Consider the following 22,146-nt stretch of genomic DNA (forward strand, 5'->3'; position numbering starts at 1 on the left):
TTATCTTTTAGTGTCCTGCTACAAAGAATTCAAAGGTGACAATCTGGAAGCTGGGAAAAGGTGCAGTTAGGTGAACTTCTGAAAAACGTTTGTTACTGTATCGCATTCTTAATTGTTTTGGTTTAAATAAGCCGTACACTAATCAGAAACATAAAAAGGTTAAATGATCTTCAAACATGATTTATCATATGCACCACTTCGTCTGTAGCCGTGTCCCCAGTGTACCTTATCTTGGCAGCCCTGGCCATGAGATGTGCCTCATGTTTGTGCCATGTGTCCACTGTACCTTGCCAGCCCTGGCCATGAGATGTGCCTCTCGTCTGTAGCCATGTGTCCAGTGTACCTTGCCTTGGCCATGAGATGTGCCTCTTGTTTGTACCATGTGTCCAGTGTACCTTGCCAGCCCTGGCCATGAGATGTGCCTCATGTCTGTAGCCGTGTGTCCAGTGTACTTTGCCTCGGTAGCCCTGGCCATGAGATGTGCCTCATGTCTGTAGCCATGTGTCCAGTGTACTTTGCCTCGGCAGCCCTGGCCATGAGATGTGCCTCATGTCTGAAGCCATGTGTCCAGTGTACCTTGCCAGCCCTGGCCATGAGATGTGCCTCGTCTGTAGCCATGTGTCCAGTGTACCTTGCCAGCCCTGGCCATGAGATGTGCCTCGTCTGTAGCCATGTGTCCAGTGTACCTTGCCAGCCCTGGCTGTGAGAAGGTAGCCTCTTTCTAGCCTTGTTACCCCCACTTTTGGCCTGTTTGTGAGTGTATGTCAGGGTGTTTGTCACTGTTTTCACTGTCTCACTGGGATCCTGATGGCCAGGCCTCAGTGCTCATAGTGAAAACACCATGTTTTCAGTATGGTTGTTATGTGTCACTGGGATCCTGCTAGTCAGGACCCCAGTGCTCATAGGTTTGTGGCCTATATGTATGTGTCACTGGGACCCTGTCACACAGGGCCCCAGTGCTCATAGGTGTGCATGTATATGTTCCCTGTGTGGTGCCTAACTGTCTCACTGAGGCTCTGCTAACCAGAACCTCAGTGGTTATGCTCTCTCATTACTTTCAAATTGTCACTGACAGGCTAGTGACCATTTTTACCAATTTACATTGGCTTACTGGAACACCCTTATAATTCCCTAGTATATGGTACTAAGGTACCCAGGGTATTGGGGTTCCAGGAGATCCCTATGGGCTGCAGCATTTCTTTTGCCACCCATAGGGAGCTCTGACAATTCTTACACAGGCCTGCCACTGCAGCCTGAGTGAAATAACGTCCACGTTATTTCACAGCCATTTTACACTGCACTTAAGTAACTTATAAGTCACCTATATGTCTAAACTTTACCTGGTAAAGGTTAGGTGCAAAGTTACTTAGTGTGAGGGCACCCTGGCACTAGCCAAGGTGCCCCCACATCGTTCAGAGCCAATTCACTGAACTTTGTGAGTGCGGGGACACCATTACACGCGTGCACTACATATAGGTCACTACCTATATGTAGCTTCACCATGGTAACTCCGAATATGGCCATGTAACATGTCTATGATCATGGAATTGCCCCCTCTATGCCATCCTGGCATTGTTGGTACAATTCCATGATCCCAGTGGTCTGTAGCACAGACCCTGGTACTGCCAGACTGCCCTTCCTGGGGTTTCACTGCAGCTGCTGCTGCTGCCAACCCCTCAGACAGGCAGCTGCCCTCCTGGGGTCCAGCCAGGCCTGGCCCAGGATGGCAGAACAAAGAACTTCCTCTGAGAGAGGGTGTGACACCCTCTCCCTTTGGAAAATGGTGTGAAGGCAGGGGAGGAGTAGCCTCCCCCAGCCTCTGGAAATGCTTTGTTGGGCACAGATGTGCCCAATTCTGCATAAGCCAGTCTACACCGGTTCAGGGACCCCTTAGCCCCTGCTCTGGCGCGAAACTGGACAAAGGAAAGGGGAGTGACCACTCCCATGACCTGCACCTCCCCTGGGAGGTGTCCAGAGCTCCTCCAGTGTGCTCCAGACCTCTGCCATCTTGGAAACAGAGGTGCTGCTGGCACACTGGACTGCTCTGAGTGGCCAGTGCCACCAGGTGACGTCAGAGACTCCTGCTGATAGGCTCCTTCAGGTGTTAGTAGCCTTTCCTCTCTCCTAGGTAGCCAAACCCTCTTTTCTGGCTATTTAGGGTCTCTGTCTCTGGGGAAACTTTAGATAACGAATGCATGAGCTCAGCCGAGTTCCTCTGCATCTCCCTCTTCACCTTTTGATAAGGAATCGACCGCTGACCGCGCTGGAAGCCTGCAAACCTGCAACATAGTAGCAAAGACGACTACTGCAACTCTGTAACGCTGATCCTGCCGCCTTCTCGACTGTTTTCCTGCTTGTGCATGCTGTGGGGGTAGTCTGCCTCCTCTCTGCACCAGAAGCTCCGAAGAAATCTCCTGTGGGTCGACGGAATCTTCCCCCTGCAACCGCAGGCACCAAAAAGCTGCATTACCGGTCCCTTGGGTCTCCTCTCAGCACGACGAGCGAGGTCCCTCGAATCCAGCGACACCGTCCAAGTGACCCCCACAGTCCAGTGACTCTTCAGCCCAAGTTTGGTGGAGGTAAGTCCTTGCCTCACCTCGCTGGGCTGCATTGCTGGGAACCGCGACTTTGCAAGCTACTCCGGCCCCTGTGCACTTCCGGCGGAAATCCTTCGTGCACAGCCAAGCCTGGGTCCACGGCACTCTAACCTGCATTGCACGACTTTCTAAGTTGGTCTCCGGCGACGTGGGACTCCTTTGTGCAACTTCGGCGAGCACCGTTTCACGCATCCTCGTAGTGCCTGTTTCTGGCACTTCTCCGGGTGCTACCTGCTTCAGTGAGGGCTCTTTGTCTTGCTCGACGTCCCCTCTCTCTGCAGGTCCAATTTGCGACCTCCTGGTCCCTCCTGGGCCCCAGCAGCGTCCAAAAACGCCAAACGCACGATTTGCGTGTAGCAAGGCTTGTTGGCGTCCATCCGGCGGGAAAACACTTCTGCACGACTCTCCAAGGCGTGGGGGATCCATCCTCCAAAGGGGAAGTCTGTAGCCCTTGTCGTTCCTGCAGTATTCACAGTTCTTCAGCCTATTAAGAGCTTCTTTGCACCAACCGCTGGCATTTCTTGGGCATCTGCCCATCTCAGAGTTGCTTGTGACTTTTGGACTTGGTCCCCTTGTTCCACAGGTACCCTCAGTCAGGAATCCATCGTTGTTGCATTGCTGATTTGTGTTTTCCTTGCATTTTCCCTCTAACACGACTATTTTGTCCTTAGGGGAACTTTAGTGCACTTTGCACTCACTTTTCAGGGTCTTGGGGAGGGTTATTTTTCTAACTCTCACTATTTTCTAATAGTCCCAGCGACCCTCTACAAGGTCACATAGGTTTGGGGTCCATTCGTGGTTCGCATTCCACTTCTGGAGTATATGGTTTGTGTTGCCCCTATCCCTATGTTTCCCCATTGCATCCTATTGTAACTATACATTGTTTGCACTGTTTTCTAAGACTATACTGCATATTTTTGCTATTGTGTATATATATCTTGTGTATATTTCCTATCCTCTCACTGAGGGTACACTCTAAGATACTTTGGCATATTGTCATAAAAATAAAGTACCTTTATTTTTAGTATAACTGTGTATTGTGCTTTCTTATGATATTGTGCATATGACACTAAGTGGTACTGTAGTAGCTTCACACGTCTCCTAGTTCAGCCTAAGCTGCTCTGCTAAGCTACCATTATCTATCAGCCCAAGCTGCTAGACACCCTATACACTAATAAGGGATAACTGGGCCTGGTGCAAGGTGCAAGTACCCCTTGGTACTCACTACAAGCCAGTCCAGCTTCCTACACTGGCCATGAGATGTGCCTCTTGTTTGTGCCATGTGTCCAGTGTACCTTGCCAGCCCTGGTCATGAGTCGTGCCTCATGTCTGTAGCCGTGTGTCCAGTGTACTTTGCAACGGCAGCCCTGGCCATGAGATGTGCCTCTTGTTTGTGCCATGTGTCCAGTATACCTTGCCAGCCCTGGCCATGAGTCGTGCCTCATGTCTGTAGCCGTGTGTCCAGTGTACTTTGCAACGGCAGCCCTGGCCATGAGATGTGCCTCATGTCTGAAGCCATGTGTCCAGTGTACCTTGCCAGCCCTGGCCATGAGATGTGCCTCGTCTGTAGCCATGTGTCCAGTGTACCTTGCCTTGGCCGCCCTGGCCATGAGATGTGCCTCTTGTTTGTGCCATGTGTCCAGTGTACTTTGCCTTGGCAGCCCTGGCCATGAGATGTGCCTCGTCTGTAGCCATGTGTCCAGTGTACCTTGCCTTGGCCGCCCTGGCCATGAGATGTGCCTCTTGTTTTGTGCCATGTGTCCAGTGTACCTTGCCAGCCCTGGCCATGAGATGTGCCTCTTGTTTGTACCATGTGTCCAGTGTACTTTGCCTTGGCAGCCCTGGCCATGAGATGTGCCTCGTCTGTAGCCATGTGTCCAGTGTACCTCGGCCAGCCCTGGCCATGAGATGCGCCTCTCAGTTCTAAAGCTGCTATTCTCTCAATGAGCATCAGCCCTTCAACAGAGAGCCATGGACGCTTAATGATGTTTTACCTTGTATGGCTTGAACCCCGACGGCAATCCCCTCCGTTATTTGAGCAGTATAATATGAAGTGCATTACCCCCCCCCCCTCCACATCAGCAGCCAAAGAGCCCTTATGCATTACTGAGCGCTGCTACCGGAGTGCAGAGTAAATGTACCTTTCCTGAAGCAGACGCAGCACGTACAACAACGTTTGGAGTGATCTCATATCAGTAGGATTTGCACACCCTGACTTCAGGGATGCTCGACTGCAATGACACCTTGTGATTAGATGTAGCTTCCGGCACCAACAGCAGTCCTTTACCAAGCCAGCAGCAGACACGTTTGGGGTTAACCCAAAGTGCGCTGTTCCCTTTCTTCTGCAGTATTTTCTCTGCGTGGTCAAGCTACTTGCATTCTTTATGGTGCTCCAGTCCCACAACAGTCGCAAGGGCCTTTGCCTGTGTCCCTGCAAAGGGCAGGCCTGGAGCCTGACCCAGCAGTCGGAGGTAGAGGTTACGTCTGAAACCCAATTCATGCTCCACCGTCGCTAGTGGGTTCCTCAGAAGAGCTCTCGGGAATCTCTTTACGTGTCTCTGAATGTCAGTGAGTTTAAAATATATCCCAGCGTACAGTTTTTGTTCTGCAGACCTGTAGAATAGCCCTCAGTCAGTCACTACCTAGTGTATACGTATATCCTAAGATCGCGCCAGTGGTTGGCTCAACGTGGCAACAGCTTTGGCCTTTTGGAGCCCCAAGACACGCTGTCAGTCTTCTGGAGCTCAGTCCCCCTTATAGAAAAGGAGCATTTCAAGGGGCTTTTTTTGCTGTCATGATCCTGAATTTTGTTTTACTAATACTATTCGCCATAGTTCCTTCATGCAGAAAGAATGAAACCTCATAAGGTGGGGCCTTGACAGCTTGACTAAGAAGAGAACAACATCCACAGAGGAGCTTGTGGGATCCTGGTAAGGTCCAGGCTCGGAGTTCTGAGACATCTACAGGCATCAATGCTGAGAAGCCTGAACAGTAGAGATGCTGACATGCAATACTGCTGGACTCCTCGTTCCAGACAACATATTTCCACGCGTTCGAACAGGTGCCCAAGTCTAACCTCTGCTTTGCCAGGTTTATGAAGAAACAGCAGCGCTAAGCCCATCGCTCTGGTATTTGCTGCCACATCAGAACCAGACGAGGTGAGCTTTCAAGAGCACGGATGTAAACTTCAAGTCAGTGAACCTCAGGAATAAAGCTGTGTTCAAGCTGGCAGTATTTGGAACAAGTCCTGTGTAGTTTGATCTGCTGTCACACCCACCTTTCTAAACCCTACCTGTGCTCCGAGCATTACCGCATCTACCCACTCCAGGGACCCATCAAGCAAAGCGGAACCGTGGATTTCATCAGGTCCTGGTGCCATGTTTGCTTTTTAGCTTCCACTTGCTGCTGTCCCCTTCCCAAAAACGATCAGCAGGAGTTGGCCACCAATGTGGCTGAAGTCTGGCCCGTGCGGGAATCCGCGATAAAAAGTTGTCTCGAGTCTCGGTTATCTGTCCAGATGACCAGCGCACTAAAATGTTTGACCCACCCCTTTAAGTTTGGATGGTGTTCTCATGAAGGCTCAGTTGACAATATTCCACCATCATTCATTGTCCTTGTCTGGGCTTCCAGAGTCACTACATCTACAAGTCTCACTGCATTCTTCCGCTCCAGCGGTTTCTTGCACTCGTCCTTCTGGGCCTTCAATACCTGTTCGCTCCGTGAACAGTCATCACTGCCTCTGTGCCCTTTGGCTGCGCTTTTTTAAAACCCAGACTCACCATAAAAACGATCACATTTGTTTTTTTGGTTTGCTTGGGACAAAGTCTGCTGGGAGATATAGTTCTTCAGTTTCTCAGATGAATGGACAAAATGGTGGTGAGGAACCGCCCTCAAAGTTTCCCCAAATTCTAGTTGGACCAGGCGCAACGTCGCTGGGGTTATAAGACCTTCAGCTTCCACTTTATCAATAGTTGACTTCTGCCACTAGCTCTGAAGAGGATACCGGATGCTTATGGCTGGGCTGGGAGGTTTGATTGCAGCTTTGCAGATCCAGATGTGTTATAAGACTATGATCACTCTCCGATGTAGGGTGGACTCGAATGTCCAGCACAAGAGGCCCGTGGCTGGTGCAGCTGCAGCTCTGGCCTCTCGCGTACAGACACTGAATGCTTACAGAGGTAGCCTGACCACGCACACTGCATGTATACAACCACAAGGTGCACCAAGGCCCACAGCTTCAGCTCCCCCGTGGGGCCTTCTGGCACCTGCAGGTTTGGGAACTGGTGTTGAGAAGGGAGAGGGATACACAGTTGCTGAAGATGTCAGCTGCCTTCTTTTCACGTGGTCAGTATCTCGATCCACTCCATGTGGAGGGATTCTGGTACTAAGGATATGACCTCTTTGTTAGCTCTGATTAACTGCACCTCAAGGTCCTGCTCTACTGACAGTCATCTGGTCCTTCACTCCTGGATCATTCTTAAAGCATATGGAGCCACTACAGAGTCACAAGCTCCAGTCCTGGTGATGTATATCCACTGATTTCAGTGTAGTATTTGCAAACATGAAGACTTCAACTCCATGTAGACTTTCTTGTCATCACATCCAGGCCCAAATCCACTACATGAAGCGGTTTTGCGATAAGAAATTTCACTCCAAAGGTTTCTTCCTCCTTTCTGTTTTTTCTTTCTGGATTTTAAGATGGAAAATGTTACTTGCCCAGTAGACATCTGTTCGTGGCATGTAAAGCTGCTACTTGGTCTACACCACACGCATTTACTAAACACTACTGGGTAGCTGTTCTAGCTCAGGAAAACAATCTAACAAAGGAGTCGATGTCTATGCGCACTATCACCGAGAGGAGGAGTCACTCAATCCTGAGACTCGAAAAAACAACTTGTAACACTCCGAGCCCAACACTACATTGCAAACTAATGCAAAGCATGTGAATCTGCAGCTACACATGCCATGAAACATATATATACACGCATATACACACACACACATACATATACTCTTTACTTCACCCGACTGTGGTAAAACAGTCTAACAAAGGACGTGGTGCCCATGCACACTATCACCAAGAGGAGTCACTCGATCTCGCGACTCCAAAATATTCTTTGAAGAAAAACAACTTGTAATACTCCGAGCCCAACACTAGATGGCAGACTTATGCAAAGCTACACATGCCATCGAACATTCATTTCCATGGGGGCTTCTTCTGAAAGCCACAATCGTGCTAGGGCCAATAGCATGGAACTGAAAGGCGCTGCCTGTAGTCTCATTAATGGTGGGCACCACAAGTTCAGCATTTATCTTTTATTTGAAATAATTTTGAAATTTCACAAAGCCATCAAATCGTATCACGCTGCAGACTGTTTCAATGGGCTTTTTTAACATGAAATGGCAGGCGGAGAGGGCTGAAGACAGAGCTGGCTCCAGAGCTTTACACAGTTTAGTGGCCAGGCAGCTTCCTGGCACTGATGCTGAACGCATGAGTGAATGGGGAACATTAGCACTAGGGGGCAGTTTACAACTGTCCTCTTATTGAAGGACAAATCTGCAATAAAACACAAACAGAATAAAGTGGGAAATGAAATGATGGGACCTGGAAGAAAAGAGGGGGCAAACTTACTTTTTCTCTGCTCTTCCCGCTCAAGGAAGTCCCGGAGTCGGTCAGAAGGGATAGCGAAGGAGATCCCAGTAGTAACCTTCATGGTGTTCACACCAATCACTTCCCCATCCTGTGCAGAGAGAGATTTCACAGCATGAGCCCTGATCCTGAGAGAACCAGAGGTGAGAGGGACAGCCACAACTCCCACTAGATCCCAGGCACACTTCTAAATGCCTAATGGCCGAGCTGCGCAACTCAAACACATCTCTAGCTTTAATAGTTAGCAGATATACGAGGGAGCTAAACTAACGAACTATTGCAAACATAACCGGTCACCTCGTTTCTACACACTTGTGCAGGACCAAAAAAAAAAAAAACAATGGAAAGCAGAGGACAACAAGAATTGAGAGTCAATAGCTATCTCCATTGGGACCTACTGGCTTTGCCAATGGTTTTAGTAATATGCTGCGGTGTATATATTGCATATTGTATGAAGGTAAAGACTTTGGATTTCTAAACATCTGTGAACTCTTTTTGCTTTAGCACATTTAGTTATTTAACTGGAATTGACTTTACTGTGTATTGGTAAAGCCTGGAGGCATCAGCTCTAAAAGGATGAGTTTGCCAATGCTTCTAAGGTACATGAGACATGAGTCGCACTTAGGTGTCCAGGTGAGTTCTGGCTGTGAGTGGCTGTTCACAATGAGGCGTCTGAAGGCAGTGTGAGTCAGTGGACCATAATGTGTTCAGATTACATATTCGTCCAATCTTTGGCCTCTCTCCAGTGGTCTGGCAACATGTAAATCACAGGCCTGAGGTGCATGTTTTAAACCACGCCCTTAGTTGCTTGAGCCAGACTCCCTTCTGACAGCTCCCCCCGCTTTTCATCCCACTTAAAGCACTGGGGTCCACAACAGACGTTTTTGTGTTGTAAGTTTTTACTGACGGAATTTTACAAGGTGAGAACAATATGAGCCACGGCAGATGCACAGTACAATATGGCACGCTGCACAAACTGCAACAGTGCGGGAGGGGGGCTGCACAAACTGCAACAGTGCGGGAGGGGGGCTGCACAAACTGCAACAGTGCGGGAGGGGGGGCTGCACAAACTGCAACAGTGCGGGAGGGGGGGCTGCACAAACTGCAACAGTGCGGGAGGGGGGGCTGCACAAACTGCAACAGTGCGGGAGGGGGGCTGCACAAACTGCAACAGTGCGGGAGGGGGGGCTGCACAAACTGCAACAGTGCGGGAGGGGGGGCTGCACAAACTGCAACAGTGCGGGAGGGGGGGCTGCACAAACTGCAACAGTGCGGGAGGGGGGGCTGCACGAACTGCAACAGTGCGGGAGGGGGGGCTGCACAAACTGCAACAGTGCGGGAGGGGGGCTGCACAAACTGCAACAGTGTGCGGGAGGGGGGCTGCACAAACTGCAACAGTGTGCGGGGGCTGCACAAACTGCAACAGTGTGCGGGGGCTGCACAAACTGCAACAGTGTGCGGGGGCTGCACAAACTGCAACAGTGTGCGGGGGCTGCACAAACTGCAACAGTGTGCGGGGGCTGCACAAACTGCAACAGTGTGCGGGGGCTGCACAAACTGCAACAGTGTGCGGGGGCTGCACAAACTGCAACAGTGTGCGGGGGCTGCACAAACTGCAACAGTGTGCGGGGGCTGCACAAACTGCAACAGTGTGGGGGGGTGCACAAACTGCAACAGTGTGGGGGGGTGCACAAACTGCAACAGTGTGGGGGGCTGCACAAACTGCAACAGTGTGGGGGGCTGCACAAACTGCAACAGTGTGGGGGGCTGCACAAACTGCAACAGTGTGCGGGGGCTGCACAAACTGCAACAGTGTGCGGGGGCTGCACAAACTGCAACAGTGTGCGGGGGCTGCACAAACTGCAACAGTGTGCGGGGGCTGCACAAACTGCAACAGTGTGCGGGGGCTGCACAAACTGCAACAGTGTGCGGGGGCTGCACAAACTGCAACAGTGTGCGGGGGCTCCACAAACTGCAACAGTGTGGGGGGGTGCACAAACTGCAACAGTGTGGGGGGGTGCACAAACTGCAACAGTGTGGGGGGGTGCACAAACTGCAACAGTGTGGGGGGTGCACAAACTGCAACAGTGTGGGGGGGGTGCACAAACTGCAACAGTGTGGGGGGGGTGCACAAACTGCAACAGTGTGGGAGGGGGGATGCAAAAACTGCAACAGTGTGGGGGGTGCTTCACAAATTGCAACGGTGTAGAGGGGTGCACAAACTGCAACGGTGTAGAGGGGTGCACAAACTGCAACGGTGTGGGGGGGGCGCACAATAGGCTTTTGCATCAATACAGCTAAAAGCTGTTTCGTGGCTCAGCCTTAAAAAATTCGACTTAAAACCGAGGGGATCCTTGGAGTCAAATCTAAATCTGAAGCTTATGGAGCAGAAAAAAAGAAGCGACATCTTTGCTCCAATGCCGCACTCACTCAGCAGCACCTCTGGGAGGACAGAGGCGCAGCTGGTGTTCATCGTCAGAGGCTGGAGTCGTGCACTTAGGTGAAAGAAAGCAGAGGGTCTGACCCCGTCCACTAACACCCAGACTGTGAATGTAGGTCCTGGGGCTCTGGTGCCACCACGACTTTAGAAGTGGAGCTGCAGTATTTGTTCCCTGGATCAAAAAGTAGTGAACGTCATTTGCTCTAACGCAAAGCTGATCTGAGTATCTTCCGCTTCTCTGGGAGTCAAGTGCAAAAACACAAACACGGGCAAAAGATAGCAACGTGGAGCCCAAAGGGAGTGGAAGTAAAGCAGAGTACGGAAGAGAGAGGTGGGGGGAGTAAACAGGCAAGAATGCAATGAGCACCACAGGAAACATGGGGGGTGGAGAGAACACTTCTCTGGGAGTCAAGCAATAGAGATGGCAGACAAAAAATCTGTGCAAAGCTGGGGACTGAACTCAATGTCTTGATAACACTAAGTGTACGCTGTGGCACCAGGAGAAACATAACAAAGAGCAAATTGGAGGGAGGGGCGTGGGGGGCAGAGGGGCAGGACCACACAGGACAGGAGTGAGGTGATGTAGGACGTTGGCTCTGTATATACTATTTCAAAGTAAGGAATAGTATGCACAGAGTCCAAGGGTTCCCCTTAGAGGTAAGATAGTGGCAAAAAGAGAATTCTAATGCTCTATTTTGTGGTAGTGTGGTCGAGCAGTAGGCTTATCAGAGGGTAGTGTTAAGCATTTGTTGTACACACACAGGCAATAAATGAGGAACACACACCCAAAGACTTACTCCAGGCCAATAGGTTTTTGTATAGAAAAATATATTTTCTTAGTTTATTTAAAGAACCACAGGTTCAAGATTTACAATCAATACTTCAAATGAAAGGTACTTCACTTCACTTAGGTATCATAGGAACTTTGAGTCAGCAAAATAGCATATACAGTTTTGGCAAAAATGGCAATAAGCTATTTTAAAACTAGACAGTGCAAGTTTCAACAGTTCCTGGGGGGTGTAAGTGTTTGTTAGATATGCAGGTAAGTAAACCACCTACAGGGTTCAAAGCTGGGTCCAAGGTAGCCCACCATTGGGGATTCAGGGCAACCCCAAAGTTACCACACCAGCAGCTCAGGGCCGGTCAGGTGCAGAGGTCAAAGTGGTGCCCAAAACACATAGGCTTCAATGGAGAAAGGGGTGTCCCGGTTCCAGTCTGCCAGCAGGTAAGTACCCGCGACTTCGGAGGGCAGACCACGAGGGTTTTGTAGGGCGCCGGGGGGGGGGGGGGGGGGGGGGGGGGGGGGGGGGGGGGGGGGACAGAAGTCAGCCCAATAAGTACACCCTCAGTGGCACGAGGGCGGCCGGGTGCAGAGTGCAAACAGGCGTCGGGTTTGCAATGGAGTTCAATGGGAGACCTGGGGGTCTCTTCAGCGAAGCAGACAGGCAAGGGTGGGCTCCTCGGGGTAGCCACCCCTGGGCAAGGGAGAGGGCCACCTGGGGGGGGTCGTTCCTGCACTGGAAGTCGGATTCTTCAGTTCCTGGGGGCTGCGGGTGCAGTGTCTTTACCAGGCGTTCTTAGAAGCAGGCAGTTGCGGTCAGGGGGAGCCTCTGGATTCCCTCTGCAGGCGTCGCTGGGTGGGGCTCAGGGGGGTCAACTCTGGCTACTCACAGGGTCGCAGTCGCCGGGGAGTCCTCCCTGTAGTGTTGGTTCTCCGCAGGTCGAGCCGGGGGCGTCGGATGCAGAGTGGAAAGTCTCACGCTTCCGGCGGGAAACGTGCAGTCCTTTAAAGTTTGTTTCTTTGTTGCAAAGTTGTTTCTTCTTTGGAGCAGAGCCTCTGTCCTCAGGAGTTCTTGGTCCTTTTAGATGCAGGGTAGTCCTCTGAGGCTTCAGAGGTCGATGGACCCTGGGGAACGCGTCGCTGTTGGAGTTTTTCTTGAAGTGGGGAGACAGGCCGGTAGGGCTGGGGCCAAAGCAGTTGGTGTCTCCGTCTTCTCTGCAGGGCTTTCAGGTCAGCAGTCCTTCTTCGTCTTCAGGTTGCAGGAATCTATCTTGCTTGGTTCTGGGGGCCCGTAAATACTCAATTTAGGGGTGTGTTTAGGTCTTAAGGGTTAGTAGCCAATGGCTACTAGCCCCGAGGGTGGCTACACCCTCTTTGTGCCTCCTCCCTGAGGGGTGGGGGGGGCACATCCCTAATCCTATTGGGGGAATCCTCCATCTGCAAGATGGAGGATTTCTAAAACTCAGAGTCACCTCAGCTCAGGACACCTTAGGGGTGGTCCTGACTGGCCAGTGACAACTCCTTGTTTTTCTCATTATCTCCTCCGGCCTTGCCGCCAAAAGTGGGGCCGTAGCCGCAGGGGGCGGGCATCTCCACTAGCTGGGATGCCCAGTGGCGCTGTAACAAAGGGTGTGAGCCTTTGAGGCTCACCGCCAGGTGTTACAGTTCCTGCAGGGGGAGGTGAGAAGCACCTCCACCCAGTACAGGCTTTGTTACTAGCCACAGAGTGAGAAAGGCACTCTCCCCATGTGGCCAGCAACATGTCTAGTGTATGGCAGGCTGGCAAAACTAGTCAGCCCACACTTGAAGTCGGGTATGTTTTCAGGGGGCATCTCTAAGATGCCCTCTGGGGTGTATTTCACAATAAAATGTACACTGGCATCAGTGTGCATTTATTGTGCCGAGAACTTTGATACCAAACTTCCCAGTTTTCAGTGTAGCCATTATGGTTCTGTGGAGTTCGTGTATGACAGACTCCCAGACCATATACTCTTATGGCTACCTTGCACTTACAATGTCTAAGGTTTTGCTTAGACACTGTAGGGGCATAGTGCTCATGCACCTATGCCCTCACCTATGGTATAGTGCACCTTGCCTTAGGGCTGAAGGCCTGCTAGAGGGGTGACTTATCTATGCCATAGGCAGTGTGTGGTTGGCATGGCACTCTGAGGGGAGTGCCATGTCGACTTAGTCATTTTCTCCCCACCAGCACACACAAGCTGAGAGGCAGGGTGCATATGCTGAGTGAGGGGACTGAGGGGTCCCCAGGGCGAAAAGCCGACATGGCAAGAGGACATCCCATCTCCTTTTGAGTTTTTCAGGGAGCCCCATGATCATGCCCTTCAATGTCTTGTTAAATCTCTCAACAAGACCATTGGTTTGTGGATGGTATGGTGTGGTGAATTTGTAAATCACCCCACACTCGTTCCACATATGTTTCAGGTAAGCTGACATGAAGTTGGTACCTCTGTCAGAAACCACCTCCTTAGGAAATCCCACTCTGGGAAAGATACCAATGAGTGCTTTTGCTACTGCAGGGGCAGTAGTGGACCTAAGGGGAATTGCTTCAGGGTACCTAGTGGCATGATCCACTACCACTAAGATATACTGGTTCCCTGAGGCTGTGGGAGGTTCCCTGAGGCTGTGGGAGGTTCAAGTGGACCCACTATGTCCACACCCACTCTTTCAAAAGGGACCCCCACCACTGGAAGTGGAATGAGGGGGGCCTTTGGGTGTCCACCTGTCTTACCACTGGCTTGACAGGTGGCACAGGAGACACAAAACTCCTTTACCTTCTGGGACATGTTGGGCCAATAGAAATGGTTAACTAACCTTTCCCAAGTCTTAGTTTGTCCCAAATGCCCAGCAAGTAGAATGTCATGAGCTAAGGTTAAAATGAACTCCCTAAACTCCTGAGGCACTACCACTCTCCTAGTGGCACCAGGTTTGGGATCTCCTGCCTCAGTGTAGAGGAGCCCATCTTCCCAATAGACTGTATGTGTTCCAATGATTTTTCCTTTGATCTCTTCAGCAGCTTGCTGCCTAAGGCCTTCAAGAGAGGGACAGGTTTCTTGCCCCTTACACAACTGTTCCCTTGTGGGTCCCCCTGGGCTTAAGAGTTCAACCTGATAAGCTGGCAAGTAGTGCGCCTGTGCTGAGTGAGGGGTCCCCAGGGTGGCATAAGACATGCTGCAGCCCTTAGAGACCTTACCTGGCATCAGGGCCCTTGGTACCAGGGGTACCAGTTAGAAGGGACTTACCTGAGTGCCAGGGCTGCGCCAATTGTGGAGACAAAGGTACAGTTTAGGGAAAGAACACTGGTGCTGGGGCCTGGTTAGAGGGTCCCAGCACACTTTCAAATCATAACTTAGCATCAGCAAAGGCAAAGAGTCAGGGGGGAACCATGCCAAGGAGGCATTTCCTTACAGGCGACAACAGGTGGGCAAAAGAACAATGGGCTAGAAAGCGACCTGGAGCAACTGCCAGTGGTTAGACTTACTGCAAGCACTCCTCCCATCACTTTGTGTGTGTTTGATGTAAAACCGTAAGTGGCGAAGTGTATGTACAGATGTGGGCCCTGAGTTCACTGTGCCACCGGAACCAAGCTACACCTGACTGAAGAGACGCAATCAGGAGGAAACCGGCCTTCGGGTGCTTGTGTTATGTTCCAGGAGGGTCCGGCAGCTCAGGCTGGACTGTTCCTACTGTGCTGCACAGTTGAGCTGGGAATAAGTTATGACAATGAGATGGACACCCAATTAAGAGGTGGATTAAAAGGGCATTAAAACATCTCTCACCTCGATACCCTAAGGAAAACATGTCACAGAACAAGGACACACTCCTAATGCGGTTACAACAAAGTATGCTGTTCCATGCCTGAAGACACTGGGCCAAACACCATGAATCCCACCAAACCCTTTCTCCAATTCTACTGAAACACTCAGGCCTTTTGTTTCCACTTATAAAATACCAAAGTACTTCCAAAATGTGCTGATACTTACCAGGTTGACAAGGGGTCCACCTGAATTCCCGAACTGTAAAGAAAGACAGACAATGTTATGACAGTCCCCTAGGCTCTTAACAATACATCTGAGAACAGTTTCTCTGAAAAACAAGGACCAGAACAGACTTGTCAAAGTAGACACATAGCGATCATTTCCAGCTCACGTCTGGCACAAGCACATCAGAAGTTCTAACCAGAGATAGAGACGTTCATCTCTTCCAGAAGGGATCATCTAAGGCTGACTTAAAATTATCTATTCCGGAAGGAATAAACCTATATTATCTTACATTCAGCCACTGCTCGCTCAAAAGAAGGTCCCAATTCATTTCTTCCTACCAGAACAAACACACTGCTAACAATGCTTATGTGTAAAATACAAACAACGTTGTCTCTTTATAAATGTAGACAATTACTCAACTTTCGGGTCCCACTAAGCAATGCTAGGTGTCTAGAAAGGAAACAACATAATAAAACTGGCACAAATAATGCTTACCTGGGGAAGTGGTTGCAGGTAGAGAGAGTGGTGGACCAACTACACGGTACTTGAAAAGACTTTAGACCCAAGTACTGCTCTACACTCTCTTCTAGGGAAATAAACAGTTCCTGGCGGAGCAGGCAGATATTTTTGCAATAAATTGCAGTTTATATGTTGAGTACAAGATTACGTTAGGTGAAGAGGTTTGGACAAAACTGATCTCAAAGTACATTCAATGCAATAACTGAGAAGAAAGGAAACCCTAACAGTGCCACAGGTTGCACGGCCACGCGTTCCCTTGCCAGCGATGATGACCAGGCTTTCAGTCTTTAAAGCCATGTAGCCAAAACAAGAAGGGATGCAAATTACGATACTAAAGCCCAGTCTCTAGTGCAGTATGTACTCACATCAATCGCGGCATCCGTCTGAATATACTGGATGTCACACCCGGACAGACCCAACTCCTGGCTCCCGCGCTGTGTCGAGCTCACAATCCCGGAGGTGATGGTGTTCTGTAGCGCGAAGGGGCTGCCCATGGCCACGACAAACTCGCCCTGGCGCACATCTGATGAGCGGCCCAGCGGCAACGTGGGAAGGGGACGCTGTGTGTAAAACAGGAGTGAGAGATTACAACATGCCCAGGGTGGAACCACAGCTGGGGGAGCTTATGGAGACTTTACATGGAAAGGGATTGAAGTGCATTGGCCAAGAATTCATGATCGCCATTCGAAGTGCCAACTGAAGCAGGGACAAACAAGTGCACAGGTGAATGCGCACAAGAAAAGAGGGACCTGTCGTCACCAGAACTGAGCCCAGGGAAAATATTGGTTCTCAGATAGAAAAATCTCTTGGTTCAGAAGGGCATCAATGACCGTTTTAGTAAATCACCAGAAGAGACACCGGGCCCAAGCAGGAGTGCAAATGTTAGCAAACCAGAAGAGAAGGCATATGAAGCACCAGTCAGAACCCAGAGGAGCAGCCATATGAAGCACCAGTCAGAACACAGAGGAGCAGCCACATGAAGCACCAGTCAGAACCCAGAGGAGCAGCCACATGAAGCACCAGTGAAAACCCAGAAGAGCAGCCACGTGAAGCACCAGTCAGAACCGAGAAGAGCAGCCACATGAAGCACCAGTCAGAACCGAGAAGAGCAGCCACATGAAGCACCAGTCAGAACCCAGAAGAGCAGCCACATGAAGCACCAATCAGAACCCAGAAGAGCAGCCACATGAAGCATCCTCAGAACCCAGAAGAGCAGCCACATGAAGCACCAGTGAAAACCCAGAAGAGCAGCCACGTGAAGCACCAGTCAGAACCCAGAAGAGCAGCCACGTGAAGCATCGTCAGAAACCAGAAGAGCAGCCACATAAAGCACCAGTCAGAACCCAGAAGAGCAGCCCCATGAAGCACCAGTCAGAACCCAGAAGAGCAGCCACATGAAGCACCAGTCAGAACCCAGAAGAGCAGCCACATGAAGCACCATTCAGAACCCAGAAGAGCAGCCACATGAAGCACCATTCAGAACCCAGAAGAGCAGCCACATGAAGCACCAGTCAGGACCCAGAAGAGCAGCCACGTGAAGCATCAGTCAGAACCCAGAAGAGCAGCCACATGAAGCACCAGTGAGAACCCAGGAGAGCAGCCATATGAAGCATCGTCAGAAACCAGAAGAGCAGCCACATGAAGCACCAATAAGAACCCAGAAGAGCAGCCACGTGAAGCACCAGTCAGAAACCAGAAGAGCAGCCACATGAAGCACCAGTCAGAACCCAGAAGAGCAGCCACAAGAAGCATCAGTCAGAACCCAGAAGAGCAGCCACATGAAGCATCAGTCAGAACCCAGAAGAGCAGCCAGATGAAGCATCAGTCAGAACCCAGAAGAGCAGCCACATGAAGCACCAGTCAGAACCCAGAAGAGCAGCCACATGAAGCACCAGTCAGAACCCAGAAGAGCAGCCACATGAAGCACCAGTCAGAAACCAGAAGAGAAGCCACATGAAGCACCAGTAAGAAACCAGAAGAGCAGCCACATGAAGCACCAGTCAGAACCCAGGAGAGCAGCCACATGAAGCACCAGTCAGAACCCAGAAGAGCAGCCACATGAAGCACCAGTGAGAACCCAGGAGAGCAGCCACATGAAGCACCAGTGAGAACCCAGGAGAGCAGCCACATGAAGCACCAGTCAGAAACCAGAAGAGCAGCCACATGAAGCACCAGTCAGAACCCAGAAGAGCAGCCACATGAAGCACCAGTCAGAAACCAGAAGAGCAGCCACGTGAAGCACCAGTCAGGACCCAGAAGAGCAGCCACATGAAGCATCGGCAGAACCCAGAAGAGCAGCCAGATGAAGCACCAGTGAAAACCCAGAATAGCAGCCACGTGAAGCACCAGTCAGAACCCAGAAGAGCAGCCACATGAAGCATCGTCAGAAACCAGAAGAGCAGCCACATGAAGCACCAGTCAGAACCCAGAAGAGCAGCCACATGAAGCACCAGTCAGAACCCAGAAGAGCAGCCACGTGAAGCACCAGTCAGAACCCAGAAGAGCAGCCACGTGAAGCACCAGTCAGAACCCAGAAGAGCAGCCACGTGAAGCACCAGTCAGAACCCAGAAGAGCAGCCACGTGAAGCACCAGTCAGAACCCAGAAGAGCAGCCACATGAAGCACCAGTGAGAACCCAGGAGAGCAGCCATATGAAGCATCGTCAGAAACCAGAAGAGCAGCCACATGAAGCACCAATAAGAACCCAGAAGAGCAGCCACGTGAAGCACCAGTCAGAAACAAGAAGAGCAGCCACATGAAGCACCAATAAGAACCCAGAAGAGCAGCCACGTGAAGCACCAGTCAGAAACCAGAAGAGCAGCCACATGAAGCACCAGTCAGAACCCAGAAGAGCAGCCACATGAAGCATCAGTCAGAAACCAGAAGAGCAGCCACATGAAGCATCAGTCAGAACCCAGAAGAGCAGCCACGTGAAGCATCAGTCAGAACCCAGAAGAGCAGCCACGTGAAGCACCAGTCAGAACCCAGAAGAGCAGCCACGTGAAGCACCAGTCAGAACCCAGAAGAGCAGCCACGTGAAGCACCAGTCAGAACCCAGAAGAGCAGCCACGTGAAGCACCAGTCAGAACCCAGAAGAGCAGCCACGTGAAGCACCAGTCAGAACCCAGAAGAGCAGCCACATGAAGCACCAGTGAGAAACCAGAAGGGCAGCCACATGAAGCACCAGTCAGAAACCAGAGGAGCAGCCACATGAAGCACCAGTCAGAACCCAGAAGAGCAGCCACGTGAAGCACCAGTCAGAACCCAGAAGAGCAGCCACGTGAAGCACCAGTCAGAACCCAGAAGAGCAGCCACGTGAAGCACCAGTCAGAACCCAGAAGAGCAGCCACGTGAAGCACCAGTCAGAACCCAGAAGAGCAGCCACGTGAAGCACCAGTCAGAAACCAGAAGAGCAGCCACGTGAAGCACCAGTCAGAACCCAGAAGAGCAGCCACGTGAAGCACCAGTCAGAACCCAGAAGAGCAGCCACGTGAAGCACCAGTCAGAACCCAGAAGAGCAGCCACGTGAAGCACCAGTCAGAACCCAGAAGAGCAGCCACGTGAAGCACCAGTCAGAACCCAGAAGAGCAGCCACATGAAGCACCAGTGAGAAACCAGAAGGGCAGCCACATGAAGCACCAGTCAGAAACCAGAGGAGCAGCCACATGAAGCACCAGTCAGAACCCAGAAGAGCAGCCACGTGAAGCACCAGTCAGAACCCAGAAGAGCAGCCACGTGAAGCACCAGTCAGAACCCAGAAGAGCAGCCACGTGAAGCACCAGTCAGAACCCAGAAGAGCAGCCACGTGAAGCACCAGTCAGAACCCAGAAGAGCAGCCACGTGAAGCACCAGTCAGAAACCAGAAGAGCAGCCACGTGAAGCACCAGTCAGAAACCAGAGGAGCAGCCACATGAAGCACCAGTGAGAACCCAGGAGAGCAGCCACGTGAAGCACCAGTCAGAAACCAGAGGAGCAGCCACATGAAGCACCAGTCAGAAACCAGAGGAGCAGCCACATGAAGCACCAGTCAGAAACCAGAGGAGCAGCCACATGAAGCACCAGTGAGAACCCAGAAAAGCAGCCTCATGAAGCACCAGTCAGAAACCAGAGGAGCAGCCACATGAAGCACCAGTGAGAACCCAGAAGAGCAGCCACATGAAGCACCAGTCAGAAACCAGAGGAGCAGCCACATGAAGCACCAGTGAGAACCCAGAAGAGCAGCCACATGAAGCACCAGTCAGAAACCAGAAGAGCAGCCACATGAAGCACCAGTGAGAACCCAGAAGAGCAGCCACATGAAGCACCAGTCAGAAGTCAGAAGAGCAGCCACATGAAGCACCAGTCAGGACCCAGAAGAGCAGCCACATGAAGCACCAGTCAGGACCCAGAAGAGCAGCCACATAAAGCATCGTCAGAACCCAGAAGAGCAGCCACATGAAGCACCAGTCAGAACCAAGAAGAGCAGCCACATGAAGCACCAGTCAGAACCCAGAAGAGCAGCCACATGAAGCACCAGTCAGAACCCAGAAGAGCAGCCACATGAAGCACCAGTCAGAACCCAGAAGAGCAGCCACATGAAGCACCAGTCAGAACCCAGAGGAGCAGCCACATGAAGCATCGTCAGAACCCAGAAGAGCAGCCACATGAAGCACCAGTCAGAACCCAGAAGAGCAGCCACATGAAGCACCAGTCAAAAACCATAAGAGCAGCCACATGAAGCACCAGTCAAAAACCAGAAGAGCAGCCACATGAAGCACCAGTCAAAAACCAGAAGAGCAGCCACATGAAGCACCAGTAAGAAACCAGAAGAGCAGCCACATGAAGCACCAGTCAGAACCCAGAAGAGCAGCCACATGAAGCACCAGTCAGAACCCAGAAGAGCAGCAACATGAAGCACCAGTGAGAACCCAGGAGAGCAGCCACATGAAGCACCAGTCAGAACCCAGAAGAGCAGCCACATGAAGCACCAGTCAGAAACCAGAGGAGCAGCCACATGAAGCACCAGTCAGAACCCAGAAGAGCAGCCACATGAAGCATCAGTCAGAACCCAGAAGAGCAGCCACATGAAGCACCAGTCAGAACCCAGAGGAGCAGCCACATGAAGCACCAGTCAGAACCCAGAAGAGCAGCCACCTGAAGCACCAGTCAGAACCCAGAGGAGCAGCCACATGAAGCACCAGTCAGAACCCAGAGGAGCAGCCACATGAAGCATCGTCAGAACCCAGAAGAGCAGCCACATGAAGCATCGTCAGAACCCAGAAGAGCAGCCACGAAGCACCAGTCAGAACCCAGAAGAGCAGCCACATGAAGCACCAGTCAGAACCCAGAAGAGCAGCCACATGAAGCACCAGTCAGAACCCAGAAGAGCAGCCACGTGAAGCACCAGTCAGAACCAGAAGAGCAGCCACGTGAAGCACCAGTCAGAACCCAGAAGAGCAGCCACATGAAGCACCAGTCAGAACCCAGAAGAGCAGCCACATGAAGCACCAGTCAGAACCCAGAAGAGCAGCCACATGAAGCACCAGTCAGAACCCAGAAGAGCAGCCACATGAAGCACCAGTGAGAAACCAGAGGAGCAGCCACATGAAGCACCAGTCAGAACCCAGAAGAGCAGCCACATGAAGCACCAGTGAGAAACCAGAGGAGCAGCCACATGAAGCACCAGTCAGAACCCAGAAGAGCAGCCACATGAAGCATCAGTCAGAACCCAGAGGAGCAGCCACATGAAGCATCGTCAGAACCCAGAGGAGCAGCCACATGAAGCATCGTCAGAACCCAGAAGAGCAGCCACATGAAGCACCAGTGAGAAACCAGAAGAGCAGCCACATGAAGCACCAGTGAGAACCCAGAAGAGCAGCCACATGAAGCACCAGTCAGAACCCAGAAGAGCAGCCACATGAAGCACCAGTCAGAAACCAGGAGAGCAGCCATATGAAGCATCGTCAGAAACCAGAAGAGCAGCCACGTGAAGCACCAATAAGAACCCAGAAGAGCAGCCACGTGAAGCACCAGTCAGAAACCAGAAGAGCAGCCACATGAAGCACCAGTCAGAACCCAGAAGAGCAGCCACATGAAGCACCAGTCAGAACCCAGAAGAGCAGCCACATGAAGCACCAGTCAGAACCCAGAAGAGCAGCCACATGAAGCACCAGTCAGAA

General features: G+C 51.3%; 1 protein-coding gene across 2 annotated transcripts in view; it reads right to left on the reverse strand.

The window, feature by feature from the left end:
- HTRA2 (HtrA serine peptidase 2) overlaps positions 1-22,146 on the reverse strand; it is a 72,014-nt gene that overhangs the window by 25,759 nt on the left and 24,109 nt on the right. For both annotated transcript variants that reach the window (XM_069203398.1, XM_069203333.1), the window contains exons 3-5: positions 16,354-16,548; positions 15,470-15,502; positions 8,230-8,338 (exon numbers count right to left, since the gene is read on the reverse strand). In XM_069203398.1, the coding sequence (XP_069059499.1) occupies positions 8,230-8,338; positions 15,470-15,502; positions 16,354-16,548 (337 nt within the window). The remainder of the gene's footprint in view (positions 1-8,229; positions 8,339-15,469; positions 15,503-16,353; positions 16,549-22,146) is intronic.

The sequence above is a fragment of the Pleurodeles waltl genome, chromosome 1_1 (assembly GCF_031143425.1).
Source record: "Pleurodeles waltl isolate 20211129_DDA chromosome 1_1, aPleWal1.hap1.20221129, whole genome shotgun sequence".
In the NCBI taxonomy this organism is placed as follows: domain Eukaryota; kingdom Metazoa; phylum Chordata; class Amphibia; order Caudata; family Salamandridae; genus Pleurodeles; species Pleurodeles waltl.